Consider the following 21,023-nt stretch of genomic DNA (forward strand, 5'->3'; position numbering starts at 1 on the left):
CTAGGCTAATCCTCCGCTTTGCGGCGCCGGCACACCGGGTTCTAGTCCTGGTCGGGGCGCCGGATTCTGTCCTGGTTGCCCCTCTTCCAGGCCAGCTCTCTGCTGTGGCCCAGGAGTGCAGTGGAGGATGGCCCAAGTGCTTGGGCCCTGCACCCCATGGGAGACCAGGAGAAGCACCTGGCTCCTGCCATCGGATCAGCGCGGTGCGCCTGCCGCAGCGTGCCAGCTGTGGCGGCCATTGGAAGGTGAACCAACGGCAAAGGAAGACCTTTCTCTCTGTCTCTCTCTCTCACTGTCCACTCTGCCTGTCAAAAAAAAAAAAAAAAAAAAAAAAAAAAAAACAAAACAAAAAACTTATTAGCAGACCTCATTCCATTTTTTTTTTAATATATATTATTTGAAAGACAAAATGCCAGAGAGATCTTCCATCTGCTGGTTCACTCCCCAAATCCCCACAAGAGCTAGGACTGGGCCAGGCCAAAGCCAGGAGCCAGCAGCTCCATCCAGGTCTCCCACATGGGTGGCAAGAACCCAAGAACATGGGCCATCATCTCCTGCCTTCACAGGTGCATGAACAGGGAGCTGGATGTGAAGCAAAGTAGCTGAGACCGTAAACTGGCACTCTGGTATGCAATGCAGTTGTCCCAAGAGGCAGTTTAATCCACTGCACCACTGTGCCCACCTCACTGTTGCTGTTAACTATTATGTTAACGGCTTACAACCAAGGTAGAATTCATGTTTTTAAAATATTTTTATTGAATGATTGATTTGAAAGGCACAGAGACAGAGACATGGCTCTTCCATCAGCTGGTTCAGTTCCCAAATGCATACAACTCTCAGGACGGGGCTATACTAAAGCCATGAACCAGAAACTCAGTCTAGGTCTTCCAGTTGGGTAACTGGGGCCCAACTACTTGAGCCATCACCTGTTGCTTCTCAGGGTATTGCATTATTAGGATGCTGGAATCAGAGTGGAACTGGGACTTCAACCCAGGCACTCCAGGAGGCTGAGTAGGCATCCCAACTGGTGTCAACCACGGCAGTGAACACCTGCCCCTAAAGTTCACTTCTGAGTATTCAGTTTGCTTTTTTCTCCCTGTAGCTTTGAATTAACTACAGATTTTGTGTTTGCTCTTCTACATATTCTTTCCAGTTTTTATAATATTGTTGAACTAGGTGGGACCAAGGATAGCACTCTGTCACCTTTTGTGGGCTTACTAAGTACAATATACCAAGAATATTAATGTAGTGAATATCAGTAGCCACAAGAATATAGCATTACTGTTCATAAAAATTAACACAAAATTAATTAGTTAAGGGGCTGACTTTGTGGTACAACAGGTTAAGCTGCCACCTGTAATGCCAGTATCCCATATTGGAGTACAGGTTCGAGTCCCGGCAGCCCTGCCTGGAAAGGCAACAAAAGAAGGCCTGAGTACTTGGGCCTCTACCTTCCACATGGGAGGCCTGGATAGAATTTCTGGCTGCTGGTTTCAGGCTGACCCAGCTCCAGCCATTACAGCCATGGAACCAGCAGATGGAAGATATCTGTACTATTCTGCCTTTCAATTAAGTAAAACAAATTTTTAAAAGATTAATTAGTTAATTTATTTTCTGCCAGCACCACATTCTGAACACCTTACATATTTTATTCCTTTAATCTCCCAGCAGAGGCCGGCGCCACGGCTCACTAGGCTAATCCTCCGCCTTGTGGTGCTGGCACACCGGGTTCTAGTCCCGGTTGGGGCGCCGGATTCTGTCCCGGTTGCCCCTCTTCCAGGCCAGCTCTCTGCTGTGGCCTGGGAAGGCAGTGGAGGATGGCCCAAGTCCTTGGGCCCTGCACCCCATGGGAGACCAGGAGAAGCACCTGGCTCCTGCCTTCGGCTCAGCGCGGTGTGCCAGCTGCAGCGCGCCGGCCGCGGCGGCCATTAGAGGGTGAGCCAATGGCAAAGGAAGACCTTTCTCTCTGTCTCTCTCTCTCACTGTCCACTCTGCCTGTCAAAAAATTAAAAAAAAAAAATCTCCCAGCAGATAATTGGTCTTCATAGTTTGCTGTCTTAACTGTTATTGCTGTTTGAAACATGAGAAATCTATCCTAAGTCAGTGTCTTACTGTTTACCTTTTTTTTAAAAAAAAAGATTTATTTATTTGAAAGTCAGAGGTACACAGAGAAAGAAGGAGAGGCAGAGAGAGAGAGAGAGAGAGAGAGGTCTTCCATCCGCTGGTTCACTCCCCAAATGGCCACAACGCCTAGAACTGGGCTGATCCAGAGCCAGGAGCCAGGAGCTTCTTCCGGGTCTTCTACGTGGGTGCAGGGGCTCAAGGACTTGGGCCATCTTCTGCTTTCCCAGGCCATAGCAGAGAGCTGGATCTAAAGAGGAGCAGCCAGGACTCAAACCAGTGCTCATATAGGATGCCAGCCCTGCAGGTAGTGGCTTTACCCACTGCACCACAGCCCCAGCCCCAAGAGCTGGATCAGAAGTGGAGCAGCTCTGACTGGAATCAGCACCCATATGGGATGCCTGCACTGCAGGCAGTGGCTTTACCTGCTACACCACAATGCTGTCCCCTGAAGTGTTTAAATAGATATTTATCACTGTGTGGTTCTGTACCAAACCAGTAACCCTGTCATAAATGGGAAAAGGATTGTTTTCTGCATTTTGGAATTTCAAAAGGAAATAGAATTGTGCACATGGATCCCTGGTTGCTTCCTGTTGATGACTGCCTTATTTTTAGGTCTCACCTGCTAATTTGCAGAGTTGTTTCCTGAACTCGTTGGGTTAATAGTGCTTGGCTTATTCTTTATTCCTTCCTGAAAGTTGGACACCTTTTGGAATCTCTGCCATTCACCATGTTTTCTCGGATTATGATTTCTTATCTATAAAATTATTCAGAGAAGCTCGCAGTGGCAACACACCAACTTCTTCACATTTGTTGTTCATTTATCAGAATTGTTTACATTTTTATGGTTCTTCTGTAATCTGGATGTCTTTTTGAATTGCTAGATATGATATTCTTTTTCTTGACATTTTGTTTTTACTGCTCCTTTCCTAAAATATAAGATGCATGTCTGAGTACATTATGTCCTCTTGCTGTGACTTTGAATCATTCGAACACTAAATTGTTTGGAGATGATACAAAGTTTGTATCACTTTGAAATCCCAGGTAATTCATCCTTGTTGACAAGAATTAGTAATACTATGAATTGCCTTACTTCTGCTCAATTGTCTGTAGGGATTCAGAAGAACTAATACATTAGTGAGCAGTAAATGATTTTACCTTTTTCAGTCCAAAAGAAACCTCTCTTTGGTAAATGACTTCCGCACAGGGAGTTGAGTTCATGCACAAGAATTGTGCTCTGGGGCCGGCACTGTGGCGTAGCAGATAAAGCTGCCACCTGCAGTGCTGGCATCCCACATGGGCACAGGTTTGAGTCCTGGCTGCTCCACTTCCGATCTAGCTTTCTGCTAAAGCCTGGGAAAGCAGTAGAAGATGGCCCAAGTTCTTGGGCCCCTGCACCCGTGTGGGAGACCTGGAAGAAGCTCCTGGCTTCAGATTGACGCAGCTCTGCCATCGCAGCCAATTGGAAAGTGAACCAGTGGGTGGAAGACCTTTTTCTCTCTGTCTCTTCTTCTTTCTCTGTGTAACTCTGCTTTCAAATAAATAAATAAATCTTTTAAAAAAAATTATGCTCTGACTTGTTAAAGGCAATTAGAAGGAATAGCAGTTTCCTAAAATAGGAAAACCACTCTTTAAAAATGTAAAATAAAATTACAAAGGATGATTTCTTTGTGTAAAGAGAATGCTAAATGATTTATTGCTAATGGGAAATGCTATGTTTTATTCTACAGCCCACTGAAAAATAATGTACTGCCAAAGAGTTCTGTTTAACAGATTTCCCCTTATTTTCCTTGAAGATTTATGTTAAATTACAAAAATAGCATAGGTTATTTGCACAAGTGTCAAGTACTATAGAAATGTATAAGCACTGAAGCTCCTCCCCACTCCTCCTCCTCAAAGGGCACCACTGTTGGTGGTTTGGTTGTGTGTCCTTGCTCTGAAAGGTTCACTCATCTCTGTAGTCACACTTCCCAGTGTCTGCCGTACCTTTTCCTGTCCTCTGTTCATCTCACATAACCTGCTCATTGGCTCTTTTCACGAGAGTGCAAGATGCAGCTGTTAGACACTTTTCAGCTTGTGTGACCTGTGTTATTTCATCAGGAACAGGTAAACAGAGATCCTGGAGAGCCCAACACAACCGAGTCTGAAAACTCTAGTTCGGATGAGACTGAAACTTTCCCGGGTGAGACTGAGCGTCTCCAGGTCAGGGGTCCTCACCCTCCCGGTGGAGAGTCCAGCAGTGATGAAGATGACAGTGAGTATGAGGACTGCCAGGAGGAGGAGGAGGAGGATTGGCGGACGTGTTCAGAAGAAGACAGTGGCCCTGAGGAAGAGCTCTGTGAGCAGGCCCAGGAGGAGAGCTGCGCTGTGGGTTCTGAGGCTCAGAACGGGAAAGCCCCATGCAAGAGGCAGATCCACAACCTTAGCCACCTGGTGTCAAAGCAGGAATTACTGGACCTCTTCAAGCAGCTGCACACTGGAAGGAGGGTGAAGGATGGACAGCTCACTGTAGGATTGGTAAGATGGAATATGTCATACAGTTACTACACCGGAGGGTCCTGACACAGACTCAGGAGACCAGTGAGGCTTCTGGCATTGCCCTCTTTTTGCTACTGGTGTCGGGTTGAGGCAGTGTGACAGGCAGAGTCCAGCTGTAAGGAATGCACACTCTCAGGCTCGTGTTGATTACACACCTGTTAGGTAAGACGTTAGAAATTAGCCTGTGTGTGTGAGGGGGGCCCAAGGAAAACGAAGCACGTGTGGGAAGGAAAGTATCCTCCAGCAGTCTCAGAGCACTCCTTGGCAAGCAGCCCAGTGTTTGATGTGACACAGTCCTGCCCAAACCCAGCGTCCCCCAAGGAACGTGCCCCAGGGCAGTCCTCTCTGCCTGGGGCCAAGGGAGCTACCCAGTCTGATAACAGTGGGCAGTAAAACCTTGGGAGGAATTTTACCCATTTCACACCCAGCGAACCCTGTGTCCAAGAGGAGAGGGTGGCAAGAAGGAGAAATGGAGGGAAGAATTGGACCTCATTCCCTTATAAGCCCCAGTCTGTGTACAGACTGCACACTCAGCTCCTTCTGGGATGCCTGCCTGGTCCATCATGTATATTTCAGCTTTCAGCTCTCAGCCTCTCCTGAGACACCCACCTGATCTCTCAGGTGTATTTCAGCTCAGCTCTGCTAGGCTTGGCTCTCTCAGTTCTTTGTTGAGATGTCTGCCTGACTTGGCAGGTGTGTGTGTGTGTGTGTGTGTGTTTTAAGATTTATTTATTTATTTAAAAGAGATACAAAGAGAAGAGACCTTCCATCTGCTTGTTCACTCCCCGAATGGCCACCTCAGCCAGGGCTGAGCCAGGCCCAAGCCAGGAGACCAGAGCTTCTTCCTGGGTCTCCTATGTGGGTGCAGGGGCCAAAGGATTTGGGCCATCTTATGCTGCTTTCCCAGGCTCATTAGCTGGGAGCTAGATTGGAAGTGGAGCAGCCAGGACTTGAACTGGCACCCATATGGGATTCTGGCGCTGCAGACGGCCGCTTTACCCACTACGCCACAGCCCTGGCCACGCACACTCCCCCACCCCCCAGTTTAGTCTTTTGGTAAGACTATGTAACCTTGCTTTCCCCTGCCTAGATGGCTGGACATTCTCAGATTTGGTTTGAAGAGGTACCCATCCATTCTGATGGTTGCCCTACCCCATTAAACCTTGCTACCTTGCTTACCAATACTCTCTGTCTCATGTCTGAATTCTTTCTTCTTTTCTTTAAAGATTTATTTATGTATTTGAAAGGCAGAGTTACAGAGAGGCAGAGAGAGAGAGAGAGAGGTCTTCCATCCGCTGGTTCATCCCCAGATGGCCGCAATGCCAGAACTGGGCAGATCCAAAGCCAGGAGCCAGGAGCTTCTTCCAGGTCTTCCATGTGGGTGCTGGGGCCCAAGGACTTGTGCCGTCTTCTACTGCTTTCCCAGATCGGAAGTGGAACAGCTGGGACTCAAACCAGTGCCGATATGGGATGCTGGCACTGCAGGTGTCAGCTTTACCCACTATGCCACAGCGCTACCCCCTGAATTCTTTCTTAAGACAAGAATCTATTCCACTCAGCTCCACCAACACACCTATTTATGTTAAATAAGGGTACATCAAAAGTTCATGGGGGGGACCTGTGTTGTGGCATAACAAGTTAAGCTACCGCCTATGATGCTGGCTTCCCATATGGGCACTGGCTGCTCAACTTCCTGTCAAGCTCCCTGCTACTGTGCCTGGGAAAGCAGCTGATGATGTTCCAAGTGCTCTGGCCCTGCTATCCACGTGGACGCACGAGTAGAGTTCTAGACTCCTGGCTTCAGCATGACCCAGCCCTGGCTGTGCAGCCTTTTGGGGAGTGAATCAGTGGTTAGAAGATCTCTCTGTGTCTCTCCCTCACTGTGTATAACTCTGCCTCGCAAATAAATAAATCTTTTTTTAAAGGTTCATGGAAAAATGGATTCAAGGGTAGGTTTATTTTAATGAAAAAAATTTGAGATCCATGATAGTGTTTTTATAATATACATTTTTAGGAACTTTTTGAATACCCCTTGTACATATGATTTCAGATTTTTTGTACCAATATAACATCTTTAAATCTGTTTTCCACAAACTTACAAACTTTTGGAAGTACTTTCATATATTCTCCCATCTCCTTTGAGTTCAGCTCCTCCTATCAGGTGAGTTACTGAGAGAGAATAGAATTAGAGACTTCTTTTTCCTTTTTTTTTTTCTTAAGTTTTTAAGCGTTTTATTCAGTGAGAGAAATACGCAGGAAAATGAAGTCTAGAAACTAAGTTGGGTCCATACCAGGCAGAGAGCATGCCGGGAGCCACGAGGAGCATGCATGCAGGTAGGAAGGCAGAGGCAGGGTGGAAGCCATAAGGCCTCGAACCCTGGAGTCACTGGGCAACGAGGGGAGGGCCCACAGTGCTCCAGGCCTTTTATTTACTCCCAAAGGGGAGTGGTTATGTAGTCCGATTGGCTTGTGGGCGTACAGGTGTGGTCAGGTAGGGGCATGAGATCACACAGAGGGCGTGGTCTTCCAGCTCACAGTCTAATCGATTTTATCCCATCTGCCTGCCTATATCATTCCCCTCTTAGATTCCAAACTTTAATTTTTTTAAGCTAACTTTTTTATTTTAGATTTATTTTATGTATTTATTTGAAAGAGTTACAGAGAAAGAGAGAGAGAGAGGTCTTCCATCCACTGGTTCACTCCCCAGATGGCTGCAATGGCCAGAGCTGCGCCGATCCAGAGCCAAGGGCTTCTTCCTGATCTCCCGCGTGGGTGCAGGGGCCCAAGGATTTATACTGCTATCCCAGACCATAGCAGAGAGCTGGATCGGAAGAGGAGCAGCCAGGAATCAAACCGGCGCCCATATGGGATGCTGGTGCTTCAGGCCAGAGCTTTAACCTGCTGAGCCACAGTGCCGGCCCCAACAGACCTTAATCTTAAGGGATGTTGAAGGGCATAGAATCATCATATCTTCTGTAGCTCATTAGGGGTATAGGCCCTGCCTGTCCTGAGTCTGTAAGGCTCCACCTGTCTCATCTAATGAATCTGTTTTATGAGCTGTGGTCACTAATGGCTGTGTGCCCTGCATGGTCAGTTATTCTGGAAGTCATTGAGTTCTGAAAGATACAAGTTTATCAGTCAGCATAAGCAAAACTGGGACAAAACCAATTGCAAGTGGTGTGCCCCTTAAGAAGGAAAGAATGTATCTTACAGACTCCCAGATAGTGGGGTGGTGATAGGTTACCCTTATGTAGATTATAAAACCATTTAGCCTAAACAGAGAATTATAATAGAAGAACCCATTAAGGAGTTTTCTTGTCAATAACTGCTTACGGAGAGAATCAAAAAGAGGCAGGTACAGCATGTGTGCCTTAAGGTGCAGCAGCTGTGATGTGACAAAGGCAAAAGCTTTACTTTTTGCTTTTTGAAGAGGTACTTAAGGTCTCTGATTGGCTTACAGGAATAATCAGGCATGTGTTTTGGGTGCACCTGTGAAGAGTTAAGAGTTAGAAGTTTAACCCGAATTTTACTGAGGTAGTTATGCTCAGTAGCACCTGGGAATGTCCCTTGCATTTAAGCTGTAACTGATCTGAAGAGGATCCTTCTATGAATGGCTTGCTCATGAATTCCTAATTTTGGAGCTTTAGGCTCTTTAACTCCTTGGAACACCGTTTGTAGCTACCCTGTTCAGCACAGTGTGTCTGTGTCAGAGACTTTTTCTTTCTTTCTTTTTTTTTTTTTTGAGAGAAAATTTCTTAATGTTGTCTTCAGACTTCCAGTCCAGTGTTCTGTTGGCATCTTGTGGCCCTTTCCAACTTACTCTGTAAATGTTCCAGGTACATGTTAGGGAGAATCTCAGCATCTTGGCTAGCACACAAGCTGCACAGACCCCACTTAGCAAACAGGGTAAAGGAAAATACATCCCCAGCATAAATATACACCCTAATTCCAGAAATGGCTATGGAAGTACCCAAACCCCTGGGCCCTACAGCCTGGTTCCGGGTGACCCCATTCTTAGCCATGGAAGTGTAAGATGCTAGAGAAGGCATCTAGAAGGTATTCCATCTAGAACTCCATCTAGAATAAACCAGAGTGAAGGAAAGGTTTACTGTAGCGTCTGCAGTTAACAGAAAAATCTATAGAAGTTAAATTTGTGTTACATATGCATTCATTTATTTGAGAGATGGAGAGAGACAGAGCTTCCATCTGCTGCTTCACTCCCCAGATGGCCACAATGGCTGGGACTGTGCCTGGCTGAAGCAGGAACTGGGAACACAATATAAATCTCTTGGTTGGGTGGCAGGAACTCAATCACCTGGGCCGTCACTGCTGTCTCCCAGGGTCCACATTAGTAGAAAGCTGAAGTCAGCAGTTGAAGCTGGGTATCAAACCCGAGCAATTCCACTGTGGGATGTGGGAATCTTAAATGGCATCTTAACTGCTAAAAAGATAAAAATTTAAAAAATGCAGTGTACATAGCTTGACCATTTGTCACTGAAGGCATAGCTGAGTAAAAATACCCACACCACAGGAGAAAAAAGTGTCAACAAGTACAGAGTATCTGTTTCGGATCATCTTCTCAAGTAATTAGACGCTTTCACTGGTGTTGCCAACATCTGTGTAATACCTTTGGGTATTTGATGGATGTACTGTGTGGTAACTTCTGAGTCTCTTACAGGTGGGCTACCCGAATGTTGGTAAAAGTTCAACCATTAACACCATTATGGGCAACAAGAAAGTGTCCGTGTCTGCCACCCCTGGCCACACCAAGCATTTTCAGGTATTTCCACAGTTCTTTGTCACTCGTGCTACTCTTTCCCTGCATCTGCTGTACACTCAACATCAGCTTCTTGTCTTTCAGACTCTCTATGTGGAGCCCGGCCTCTGCTTATGTGACTGCCCAGGCCTGGTGATGCCGTCCTTTGTGTCTACGAAGGCGGAGATGACTTGCAGTGGAATCCTCCCAATTGACCAGATGAGAGACCATGTCCCACCGATATCACTGATATCCTTCCTGCTCTGAACCACTGTGGCTGTGAGCTGGAATTAGGGCTTCCTGTGTGCTTTGGACGTTACCTACCAACAGTATTTGAAGGAGTCAGGTCTGATGTCTTAAGAATGGACAGTCCACAATACTTACTTGTGACCTGCAGTTTGTCCAGTGAGATAGCATCAGGACTTCAGCCTTAGAACCCCATGGCCTGGTTCCGTCAGTGTGAACTGCTGTAAGTGGTAGCACGTTGCAAACCTGCTAAATAGTGCCATTTGGCTGACTGAGTGACGTTGGAAAACTTGCTTAACCTTACAAATACCTTTTGTTATTCTATAAAACAGGGATGTATCCCCAAGTATTTATACCGTGGCTGATTGTATTTAATCTTAATAACGCATGTTATTTGAATGCTTGCTATGTGCTTTTCTAAACCAAGTAATAACTTACTTGATCTTCCGAAAACAAGCTGTTAGGCTGTTATGACTGTTTCCTCGTACATGCAGAAACTGAGGCCCAGAGAAGTGAAGTGACTTGGCTGAGCTCTCATGGCAGCTAAGTTCAAAATGAGGAACTCAGCTGCTGCCCAGTAGCCCGAGTCAGCTTCTTGGAAGCGTGTAAGGAGGTGCCTGGCTGTCCTGCTTGGAGGAAGCACTCAAAGGTAGATCTGGTAAGAACTGTACAGCGGTGAGGTGTTACCCTACTTACAAGTTAATCAGCAAGTCTATTCCTGTTTTGTGGCTGGTGGTAGAAGACAGGAGACTGCATGAAGCTGGCATTCTAATCTGTGAGCTTGTAAGCAGGGTAGAATCCTAGACGCTGCACAGTTCAGACAAGATTCCTAATGACTTCTGAGGCCACAGCTTTTCTTTCTATAAGAAGTAGTACATTAAAATTAAGTTATCCGGGATAAATAAAAAAAATGGTATACAAGGGGACATCAGAGTTCTCGGAAAAATAGAATATAAAGTATGAGTTTAACTGTACATAGTAAAATTGCATTTGCAGAACAACAAATCACCCATTCAGCCTTTGATCCTTGTTTTTCATTTATATTATTGGAAGAGAAAAAGATTGTTGTAATTTATGTACTTGTATTTTACTTTTTTAAGTTCAATATATTTATAGTACTTTTGTTTTTTTAATATTTCTTTATTTGAAAGAGGGAGAGACAGAGAGAAAAGAGAGAGATATTTATCCACTGGTTCACTCCCCAAATGGCCACAATGGCCAGGGCTGGACCAGGCCAGGAGCCAGGAGCTTCATCTATGTCTCCCTGGTCACAACAACAGGGCTGGGCCAGGCCAAAGCCAGAAGCTTCTTCCAGATCTCCCATGTGGGTGCAGGGACCACCCTCTGCTCCAGTTGCAGGCACATTAGCAGGGAGCTGGATCGGAAGTAGAGTAGCCAGGACTTAAACCAGTGCCTATATGGGATGCCAGCACCACAGATGGTGGCTTAACCTCTTTGCCAAAGTGCTGGCCCTTGTAGTACTCTATTTTTTTTTTTTTTTAAGATTATTTATCCTATTTGAAAGTCAGATTTACAGAGAGAGAAGGGGAGACAGAGAGAGAGAGAGAAAGAGGTCTTTCATCCGCTGGTTCATTCCCCAGTTGGCCGCAGCAGTCAGAGCTGCACCAATCTGAAACCAGGAGCTTCTTCCAGATCTCCCACATGGGTACAGGGGCCCAAGGACTTGGGCCATCATCTACTGCTTTCCCATTCCATAGCAGAAAGCTGGACCAGAAGTGGAGCAGCCGGGACTTAAACTGGCACCCATATGGGATGCCAGCACTTCTGGCGGTGGCTTTACCTACTACACCACAGCGCCGGCCTCCTGTAGTACTCTTAAACATGGAGTGTATCTCTACCCTGTCACTGTACCAGAAGGCTAATTAGGTTTCTGGGAAAATAAGGAAAGCTTTTTGGTTTTTTGTTTCTTAAGATTTATTTATTTATATGAAAGGTAGAGTTACAGAGAGAGAGAGGTCTTCCATCCACTGGTTCACTCCCCAGATGGCCGCAAAATCAGAACTGCACTGATCTGAATGAAGCCAGGAGATTATTCAGGGTCTCCCACGTGGGTGCAGGGGCCCAAGCACTTGGGCCGTCTTCCACTGCTATCCCAGGCCATTGCAGAGAGCTGGATCAGAAGTGGAGCAGCCAGGACTGGAACTGGCACCTTTATGGGATGCTGGCACTGCAGATGGCAGCTTTACCTGCTAGGCCACAGCTCCAGTTCCAGAAAGGTATTTTTTAAATTTCCGTGCCTGTCAGTGAGGAATTCTGCTTTGTTTCTGTATTCCAGAACAGAATGATTAGCTGTGCTTTCTTGGGCCTTATTTTTTGAAGTCAGAGTATTTATCATACAATTTTTATGAGCAAGACAGAGCAAACCAACTATTACTTCCAAATACTGAATGTAGGCTAAAAGATATATCAATTAGAAAGAAAGATTAAAAAAAAAAACTGTTCACACACAAAAAAAGAAAGATTATATGCATGCATCCTATCACTTAAAGGATTCTGTATCTTAAAGCTTGAAAAAACTTTGAGCTCATTTTGTTTTGTCTTCTGCCCTCTCCCTCTTTTTTTTTTTTCTTTTTCTCCAGCTTTCCCTTTTTGTATGCCTGTGAGGTTCCAGAATTTAAATGACATTTTAATTTATTTTGCAATTTTTTTCCCAAGTCATTTACTTCCCTTTCTAAAAAACATTTTAATTTTAAAGTATTTATAATAAGGACATGATTCTAATAAGATATTCTCGCCATGTTACATTTTTATAATTAAATGCTATGATTATTCTATTCTGGGGAAAAAATGAACTAGTGACTTCCTTAATTCTTTTGTTTTTAACTTTTTTAAAATTTTATTTGAAAGGCAGAGTTAGAGAGAGAGAGAGAGAGAGAGAGATCTTTCATCTACTGTTTACTCCTCAAAAGGCTGTGACAACTGGGGCTGTGCCAGGCTGAAGTCAGGAGTTTGGAGCTTCTTCTGGGTGTCCCACATGGATACAGGGGCCCAAGCATTTGGACCATCTTCTGCTGGTTTCCCAGGTACGTTAGCAGGGAGCTGGATCAGAAGTGGAGCAGCCAGGACTTAAACCCATACTCATGGGATGCCAGTGTCACAGGCAATGGCTTTACCTGCTATGTCACAACACCGGCCCCTTCCTTAATTTTTATCACAAAGTGCCAGAATTTGGCCTACAAATATACATTGCTGTAGTTTTCTTTTCTGTTACTAACAGTTTTTAGACGATGAAGAGAGATGCGTAACTCCACCTTTTTAGAAAGAATCTGAAGGGGCCAGCGCTGTGATGTAGCAGGTGAAGCTGCCCCCTGCAGTGCCAGCATCCCATATGGGCACCGGTTTGAGCCTGGCTGCTCCACTTCCAATCCAGCTCTCTGCTGTGGCCTGAGGAAGCAGTAGAAGATGGTCCAAATTCTTGGGCCCCTGCACTCGTGGGAGACCTGGAAGAAGCTCCTGGCTTGGGATCAGCATAGCTTTGGCTGTTGCAGCATCTGAGGAAGTGAACCAGCAGATGGAAGACCTCTTTTTCTCTCTCTCTCTCTCTCTGCCTCTGCTTCTCTATAACTCTGCCTTCAAATAAATAAATAAATCTTTTTAAAAAAATAGAAAATCTAGGCCGGCGCCATGGCTCAATAGGCTAATCCTGTGCCTGTGGTGCCAGCACACCGGGTTCTAGTCCCGGTCAGGGCGCCAGATTCTGTCCCTGTTACCCCTCTTCCAGGCCAGTTCTCTGCTGTGGCCCAGGAGTACAGTGGAGGATGGCCCAAGTGCTTGGGCCCTGCACCGCATGGGAGACCAGGAGAAGCACCTGGCTCCTGCCTTTGGATCAGCGCTGTGCGCCGGCCACAGCACGCCGGTCGCGGCGGCCATTGGAGGGTGAACCAATGGCAAAGGAAGACCTTTCTGTCTCTCTCTCTCACTGTCCACTCTGCCTGTCAAAAAAAAAAAAAAAAAAAATATATATATATATATATATATAGAAAATCTGTAAAGCACTTGTTGTCTGCTACTCATGAAATATATTGTGAAAATTTTATTAGGTTAGCATAAAAAGAAATTGTTCAAATCCCATAATAGAATAAAACAGTTCTATATGTTCCATTGGTCTAAAAAATTATTTGTAAACCATTTTCATGGGTTTTAACTCTGAAATGATGTTTCTAGATTTTGAATTGTTTTTAAGGAATTATTTTTTGGTGAAAGAGATCATGTTTTCAATGAAACTGTCTTTTTTTTTGGACAGGCAGAGTGGACAGTGAGAGAGAGAGACAGAGAGAAAGGTCTTCCTTTTTGCCGTTGGTTCATCCTCCAATGGCCACTACTGCCGGCGCATCGCGCTGATCCGAAGCCAGGAGCCAGGTGCTTCTCCTGGTCTCCCATGCGGGTACAGGGCCTAAGGACTTGGGCCATCCTCCACTGCACTCCCAGACCACAGCTGAGAGCTGGACTGGAAGAGGGGCAACCGGGACAGAATCCAGTGCCCCGACCAGGACTAGAACCCGGTGTGCCTGCACCGCAAGGCGGAGGATTAGCCTAGTGAGCCGTGGCGCCGGCCTCAATGAAATTGTAAAGAGTGTCCACCTAGTTTATTTTATTAAGGGTATATGCAGTTTATAATGGGGGATGGATCCATTGTATTAAAGGGTTAAAATGGAGGCATTAATGATTTTAAACATTTCTTTTTGTTTTTTGCTTTGTTTTTTTATTATTTCGTAGTGTACAGAAATTCAGTTGATATTTATGTATTAGTGTTAACCAGTAGCCTTTACTCCAGAAGTTCTTGTGTAGATAGCTCAGGGTTTTCTATATGAAAAATGTTATGTTGTTACCTACAGATAGAGATATTTTTGCTTATTACTTTCCGATTTAAACATTTCCATACCATTTGTTATAATTATTTTTTAAGTCAACACAAAAAGATGTAAGTATATACCCATGGTTGAACAGTCCATGAGAGAATAAACAAAAATGGAGCAGGTGATGTGTTTGTAGCATTTCCAAAGATGGCCACAACACTGTGTCCCAGCTCACTGTGCTCCTCTGCAGTGTGACATTATCACTAGGTTGTCAGAAGGCAGAGTCTGCATTTTCCTAATTCTGGGTGGGTCCTTTGTTTGACCAAGGGAATGTGGTAGAAGTGATGCGCCAGTTCTGGGTGTTGCTCTTTGCTAGCTGGACAGTTTCAGCTTCCTGCCTCTTGGAAGCAAAGCATTGTGTAAGAAATGTCGTTACACTGAATTTATTGTTGTGAGAAACCCAGTGTTATGTGAGAAAGCCCTAGAAGATGAGCTGTAAAGTGAGAGACCAAGGAAGCAGACTTGTAAATGAAGAAGCCATTTTGAAAATGTATTCTCCAGCCCAGAGTACCCTCATTGTTGCTAAGTACATCAGATTAACCCTCCAGTAGAACCCTTCGCAATTTCTGACCCATAAAATCCTGAGCAAAATACTATGGCTTAATGAAAAAAAATGCGTTATGGTGCACAAAGGATTTTGAGGGTAGAGGCATTTTAGCCTAGCGATTAAGATACCCACTCTTCACACCCATTTCCAGCTCTGGCTCCTGACTCCAGCTTCCTGAGAAGCACAGTGGTGGCTTAAGTAATTGGGTTTCTGCCACCCTCTTGGGAGACCTGGCTCCTGGTTTCAGCCCGGCCTAGCCTTGGCCCTTGTGGGCTACTGGGAAGTAAACCAGCAGATGGGTACTCTGTCTCCCTGCCTCTCAAATTTAGAAACTAAATAAATAAAAACAAAACAAACTTTGAAATCCATGCATTGTGTTTTCATTACATACATTTTCTGTGGCTTAAAAAATGTTTTTTGCATCAAAATAAGCTCACATTTTTACATCCAATTTTCCATACTTTTTGAAGTACCCTCGTGTCATTAAAATGGAATATGTACAACTGTTAAAAAGAATGCACTAAATGTATGTTTAAACAACCTGGGAAAATCTCAAAATATTCCATGATTATATGGTTTGACATCATTTTTGTAGAAATTTGCATCTCAGAATACATAGTGTGTTGTAAGTCATACAGTGTATGTATGTATAAATATAAAAACTGGCCGGACACCTGATACACCACAGCCATTGTTTGCTTCTGGAAGAAGCTGATACAATGTTTCAAAAGATTAAATTTATAATAGCAATTTTTTAAAAGATTTATTCATTTATTTTAAAGGCAGAGAGAGAGAGAGATCTTCCATCCTCTGGTTCACACTCCCCAAGTGGCCTCTCCATCCTGGTCTCCCACATGGGTGGCAAGACCCCAAGCACTTGGACCATCTTCCACTGCTCTCCTAGGCGCATTAGGAGGGAGCTGGATCAGAAGCAGAGCAACTGAGAATCAAACAGCAGCCTGGTGTGTGATGCTGACATTGCAGGCAGTGGCTTAACCTGCTGCACCACAACACCAGTCCCTCTAATAGCATTAAGATTTTTTTTTTTTTTTTAAAGATCTATTCATTTATTTCAAAGGCAGAGTTACAGTCAGACAAAGAGAGAGAGAGAGAGAGAGGTCTTCCACCTGCTGGTTCACTCCCCAAGTGGCTGTGTTGGCCCCAGCTAGACCAGGCCAAAGCCCAGATCCAGGAGCTTCATCCAGGTCTGCCACGTGAGTGATAGGGGCCCAAGTACTTCAGCCATCTTCCACTGCCTTCCCAGGAGTGTTAGTGAATAGCTGGATTGGAAGTGGAGCAGCCAGGACCTGAACCAGCACCCACATGGAATGCCAGCCTTGCAGGTAGCTGCTTAACCCACTGAGCTACGATGCTGACCCCACTAATAGCATTTTAAGTATTATTCCTAGTAGTAGGGAATCCAGGTATTTGCTTTTCTGTATTTTTTAAGTTTCTCTATCAATCATCAGACTTTATTTAACAATTACTGCAGGTCATACTCAGTAAGATACTGTGGAAGATCTGGGTGTAAAGCAGAGGTGGATCCTGCCCTTTAGGGAGCACTGGCTTATGGGAGTATGAGGCAAGTACATCAGTGGTACAGGGAAAACACTCTAAATGACTGAAGGAAAGTACAGGTAAACTGGGAGATTAGGCATCTGAGCAAAAGTAATCTCGCATAGTTGTGGGCATTAGAAATCAAGGGACCCTGCACTTTATCTCTGAGTTGTGATCATCCCACAGATACAATTTATTTGGAATCTTGGCTTTTTAAGGTAAACTGTCACCTTTAAGGTCTGTTTTAGAAATAATATTTTAATATAACATAAGCATAAGTTATGTTTAACATAAAATAAGCAGTCTTTTTAAATTAACACGTAACTGTACTCTTTGGGGAAGAGAAAGGGTGTTTGTCACATTGGTGAGAATGGATTCCTTGACAAGTTGACGTCTGCCAGAATATCCCCAGGCACGTTTTGGAAGCTACCTATGGCATTACTATCATAAAGCCGAGAGAGGATGAGGATCCCCATCGACCTCCAACATCAGAAGAACTGTTGACGGCTTATGGACGTGAGTGTGGTCAATCTTAAAACGTGAACAAAATGTATAACTGTTAGCAGCAGAAGTGGTTAACAGAGAGGAGTATAATCCTGCAGAGGTGCAAACTCAGAATCTTTCTTGAGCACTTTTCAGGTCATCTACCAGGGTTCATGTTTTTGATGTCTTTGCTGGCCTTAGCTACAGTTTGACCTAACGGAAAAGCCCTTAGCATGTTTGCTGCTTTGACACTGCCTAAGCACAGACACAGGTATTGTGATCCAAGGCTGTGTCTGCTTTATCTGGGGTCCTCTCCCAGACAGAAGAAAAAGGATGTTTGGGAAACAATTACACTTAGCAGAGCAGAACAGATTGATAAGGGGCCCATCAGAAGGGAGAGCCCTGAGTTCGGGGTAGAGCAGAGCTTGCCTTGGATAGAGACAGAAGACTTACCTGTGCCCCTTCTACCAGTCCCTTATAAAGTTATTTGACATTAAGATGAGTCCAGCTCTCCCACCTCCATGTTTCTCCCCAGTTCCAAATGGGAGTCTGTCATTTCCCCATCTGAGTGTGACTACGTACCTTGCATGTGGACGGTAAGGTGGTCTGAAAGAACCTGAGTATACCTAAAGAAGCAGCATTAGCAACATTTGCTTGTGTGGCTTGATCCTTTAAAGGGACGGCCCCTGACTGGGAAGGAGTTCAGGTTATTCATTTCCTGGGAGAGAAAGGTGATGTGATATGAGCCATGCAGACTTTGAACTTGTACCTTAGAGAGGAAAGGACAGGTACTAATTAGGAAAGACCTTAAAGATGACCTTACCTCATACCCTGCCTTCTTAAGGCCATTAATCTGTAGTCAGAGCGTGGGATAACTTGCCCAGGGTGATGGGCCTGGTGAGTTGAGCAGCCTGAAAGACCTGTCCCCAGTGTGTTACTCTGAAAGCTGAGAGCGGGACTGCCACGTAAAACTAAAAATAATGTGCGTCTTTTTAAGATCTTTGATCTAATGCAACCTGATAGAGTAAAGGCAAAGCCAGTTTATAAAAACAGATGACCACACTCATACACTCTCCAAGATCATTGTCTGCAGGCCCATGTAGAATTAAGTTATCAGTGGTGAACTTTGAAATGCATTGCCAATTACTGTCGTTTTACTTTGTTTTTTAAATACTAATGAAATTCCCATGTTTGCTGGCCACATTTCTTCTGGAAGTTACCTTCTTCGTTGTGTTGTTTGTTAGGAATCATTTATTTATTTGAGAGGGAGTGACAGAAAGAGATCTTCCTTCTGGTGGTTGCTCCCCAAATGGCCACAGTGCCCAGGGCCGGGCCAGGCCAGAGCCAGGAGCCTGAAACTCCACCCGAGTCTTCCACATGGGTGGCAGAGGCCCATGCACCTGGGCCGTCGTCTACTGCCTTCTCAGGTATATTAGCAAGAAGTGGGTTTGGAAGCAGAACATCTGGAACTTAAACCAGCAATCCGGTATAGGATGCCAGTGTCGCAAGTGGTGGCTTAACCCACTGTGCTACAACACTGGTCCCTTGTTTGTTTTTGTCGTAATGATTTGTAGTTCATTGTTATGCGCTGCACATTTTTCCCAATGTTTATGGCTTCTTCAGTCCTACAGACATTGCACTTTGAAAAGACTACCTTTTTCCTTTTTGGTTTCATTGGGTTTGGTGTTTTACAGGGAAGGCCATTCCTACCCCAAAAGGATAAAGTTGTTTTCCTGTAATATATATCTTAACATCTACATTTTGTGCCTGCCTAAATTTATTTTGGGGTGTGGTGTGAATTGAGATTCTAAATCTTGTCTTCAGAACTGAAAAACCAGCACATAGCTAGTATGTAAGGGAGCTGAGTTTTGAACTTAACATGTGACGTTATTAGCTACTATATTCTCCTACCATATGCTAATGGAATAAATATGAAGGAGTTCACTATTGATTTTTTGGAGGAAAATTTAGGTATATCATTAAACAAGAAAGCTTGATTAATTGCATATAATTTTGTTAATAATATTGATGATGTAGCATTATTTCACAGGTAGCCTTCATGAGTAAGTGTTTTAAGTCAAGGGATAGAAGACATAGCCAGAATAGAGAGAAATTGAAAGTCTTACGTATCTTGTTAGAATATCAGCAGATCGAACCACAGTCTGTTGATAAGCGTTAGTTTTTCAAAAGCTAGGAAGGAGTCAGCATGCCTGGTGCAGTGATGGAAAGGACTGACTGCGCGTCATCTCAGCCGTCTTTGTTGTGATGTTCTAAGTGAGGTTCTGCTAAATTCATTTCACCTCACAGACATGCGAGGCTTCATGACAGCGCACGGGCAGCCGGACCAGCCTCGATCCGCACGCTATATCCTGAAGGACTACGTCAGTGTAAGCAAACCTGCTTCTTAAATAAGCCAGGCTTCTTTTTCCACATGTGTTGGCAACCTGTTAAGATGTTTTTCCACTGAGATTGTGTTATAATTAAGGTTGTGGGTTTTTTTATGTATAAACATTTATTTATTTATTTCAAAGTCAGGGTTAAAGGAGGGGGTCTCTGTCTGCCAGTTCACTCCTCAAGTGGCTGCAGTGGCGAAGCTGGGCTGATCTGAAGCCAGGAGCCTCTTCCTGGTCTCCTACGTGGGTGCAGGGTCCCCAAGGACTTGGGCCATCTTCTACTGCTTTCCCAGGCCATAGCAGAGAGCTGGATCAGAACTGGAGCAGCCAGACCTGAACCACTGTCCATATGGGATGCCAGCACTTCAGGCAGCGGCTTTACCCACTATGCCACAGCTGAGCTAGGGTAGTTAGCATTATATAAATATAGATGTGACTGAAAACATAAAATATGATCTCCTTCTTTTTAAAAGATTTATTCGAGAGAGGAAGAGACAGAAAAACAGATGTTCCACCCACTGAATCATTTCCCAAATTGCCACTACAATCAGGGCTGGACCAGGCCGAAGCTACGAACCAAAACTCCATCTTGGTCTCCCACATGAGTGGCAGGGGCCCAAGTATTTGAGCCATCATCCATTGCCTTCCCAGGCACACCAGCAAGAAGCTGGAATGGAAGTGGAACAGCTGGGACTGAACCAGCGCTCCAGTATGGGATGCTAGAGTTGCAAGTGGTGGCTCTCAGTTTATGCATCTGGGTTTTCTGACTCCTAAAGCCCTCTGCTTGTTTCCATTGCAGTTATTAGCCCCATCTTTTTCCTGATTTAGCTGTTTACATTTCTGTCTTCCTATACTTACTAGTCACAGAAATGGTAATAGCTAATATTTATATTCAAAGCTAACTCTCTGGGCCAGCTTGTGGCAATGGCATCCCATATGGATGCCAATTTTGAGTCTCAGCTGCTCCACTTACAATACAGCTCCCTGCTGATTCACCTGGGAAAGCAGCAGAAGATGGCCCAGCACCTACATTGGAGATCTGGATGGAGTTCCAGCCCCAGCTGTTATAGCCATCTGGGGAGTGAACCAACAGGTTGAGGATCTCTGTCTCACCCTCTCTTTATAACTCAAACTTTCAAGTAAATAAATCTTTTTTTTTTTTTTTTTTTTTTTTTTTTTTTGACAGGCAGAGTGGACAGTGAGAGAGAGAGAGACAGAGAGAGAAAGGTCTTCCTTTGCCGTTGGTTCACCCTCCAATGGCCGCCGCTGCAGCCGGCGCACCGCGCTGATCCTGGCAGGAGCCAGGAGCCAGGTGCTTTTCCTGGTCTCCCATGGGGTGCAGGGCCCAAGCACCTGGGCCATCCTCCACTGCACTCCCTGGCCATAGCAGAGAGCTGGCCTGGAAGAGGGGCAACCGGGACAGAATCCGGCGCCCCAACCGGGACTAGAACCCGGTGTGCCGGCGCCGCAAGGTGGAGGATTAGCCTATTGAGCCACGGCGCCGG

The 21,023-nt window shown here is 44.9% G+C and overlaps 1 protein-coding gene across 4 annotated transcripts in view; it reads left to right on the forward strand.

The window, feature by feature from the left end:
* LSG1 (large 60S subunit nuclear export GTPase 1) overlaps window positions 1-21,023 on the forward strand; it is a 43,279-nt gene that overhangs the window by 15,527 nt on the left and 6,729 nt on the right. The window contains exons 8-12 of one of the 4 annotated variants that reach the window (XM_002716520.6): window positions 4,222-4,638; window positions 9,338-9,439; window positions 9,521-9,664; window positions 17,035-17,158; window positions 19,433-19,512. In XM_002716520.6, the coding sequence (XP_002716566.3) occupies window positions 4,222-4,638; window positions 9,338-9,439; window positions 9,521-9,664; window positions 17,035-17,158; window positions 19,433-19,512 (867 nt within the window). The remainder of the gene's footprint in view (window positions 1-4,221; window positions 4,639-9,337; window positions 9,440-9,520; window positions 9,665-17,034; window positions 17,159-19,432; window positions 19,513-21,023) is intronic. The other 3 variants (XM_008266690.5, XR_011387986.2, XR_001794699.4) reach the window with 3 other exon arrangements.

The sequence above is a fragment of the Oryctolagus cuniculus genome, chromosome 4 (genome assembly GCF_051225735.1).
Source record: "Oryctolagus cuniculus isolate XC-2025 breed Fujian yellow rabbit chromosome 4, ASM5122573v1, whole genome shotgun sequence".
NCBI classification, from domain to species: Eukaryota; Metazoa; Chordata; class Mammalia; order Lagomorpha; family Leporidae; genus Oryctolagus; species Oryctolagus cuniculus.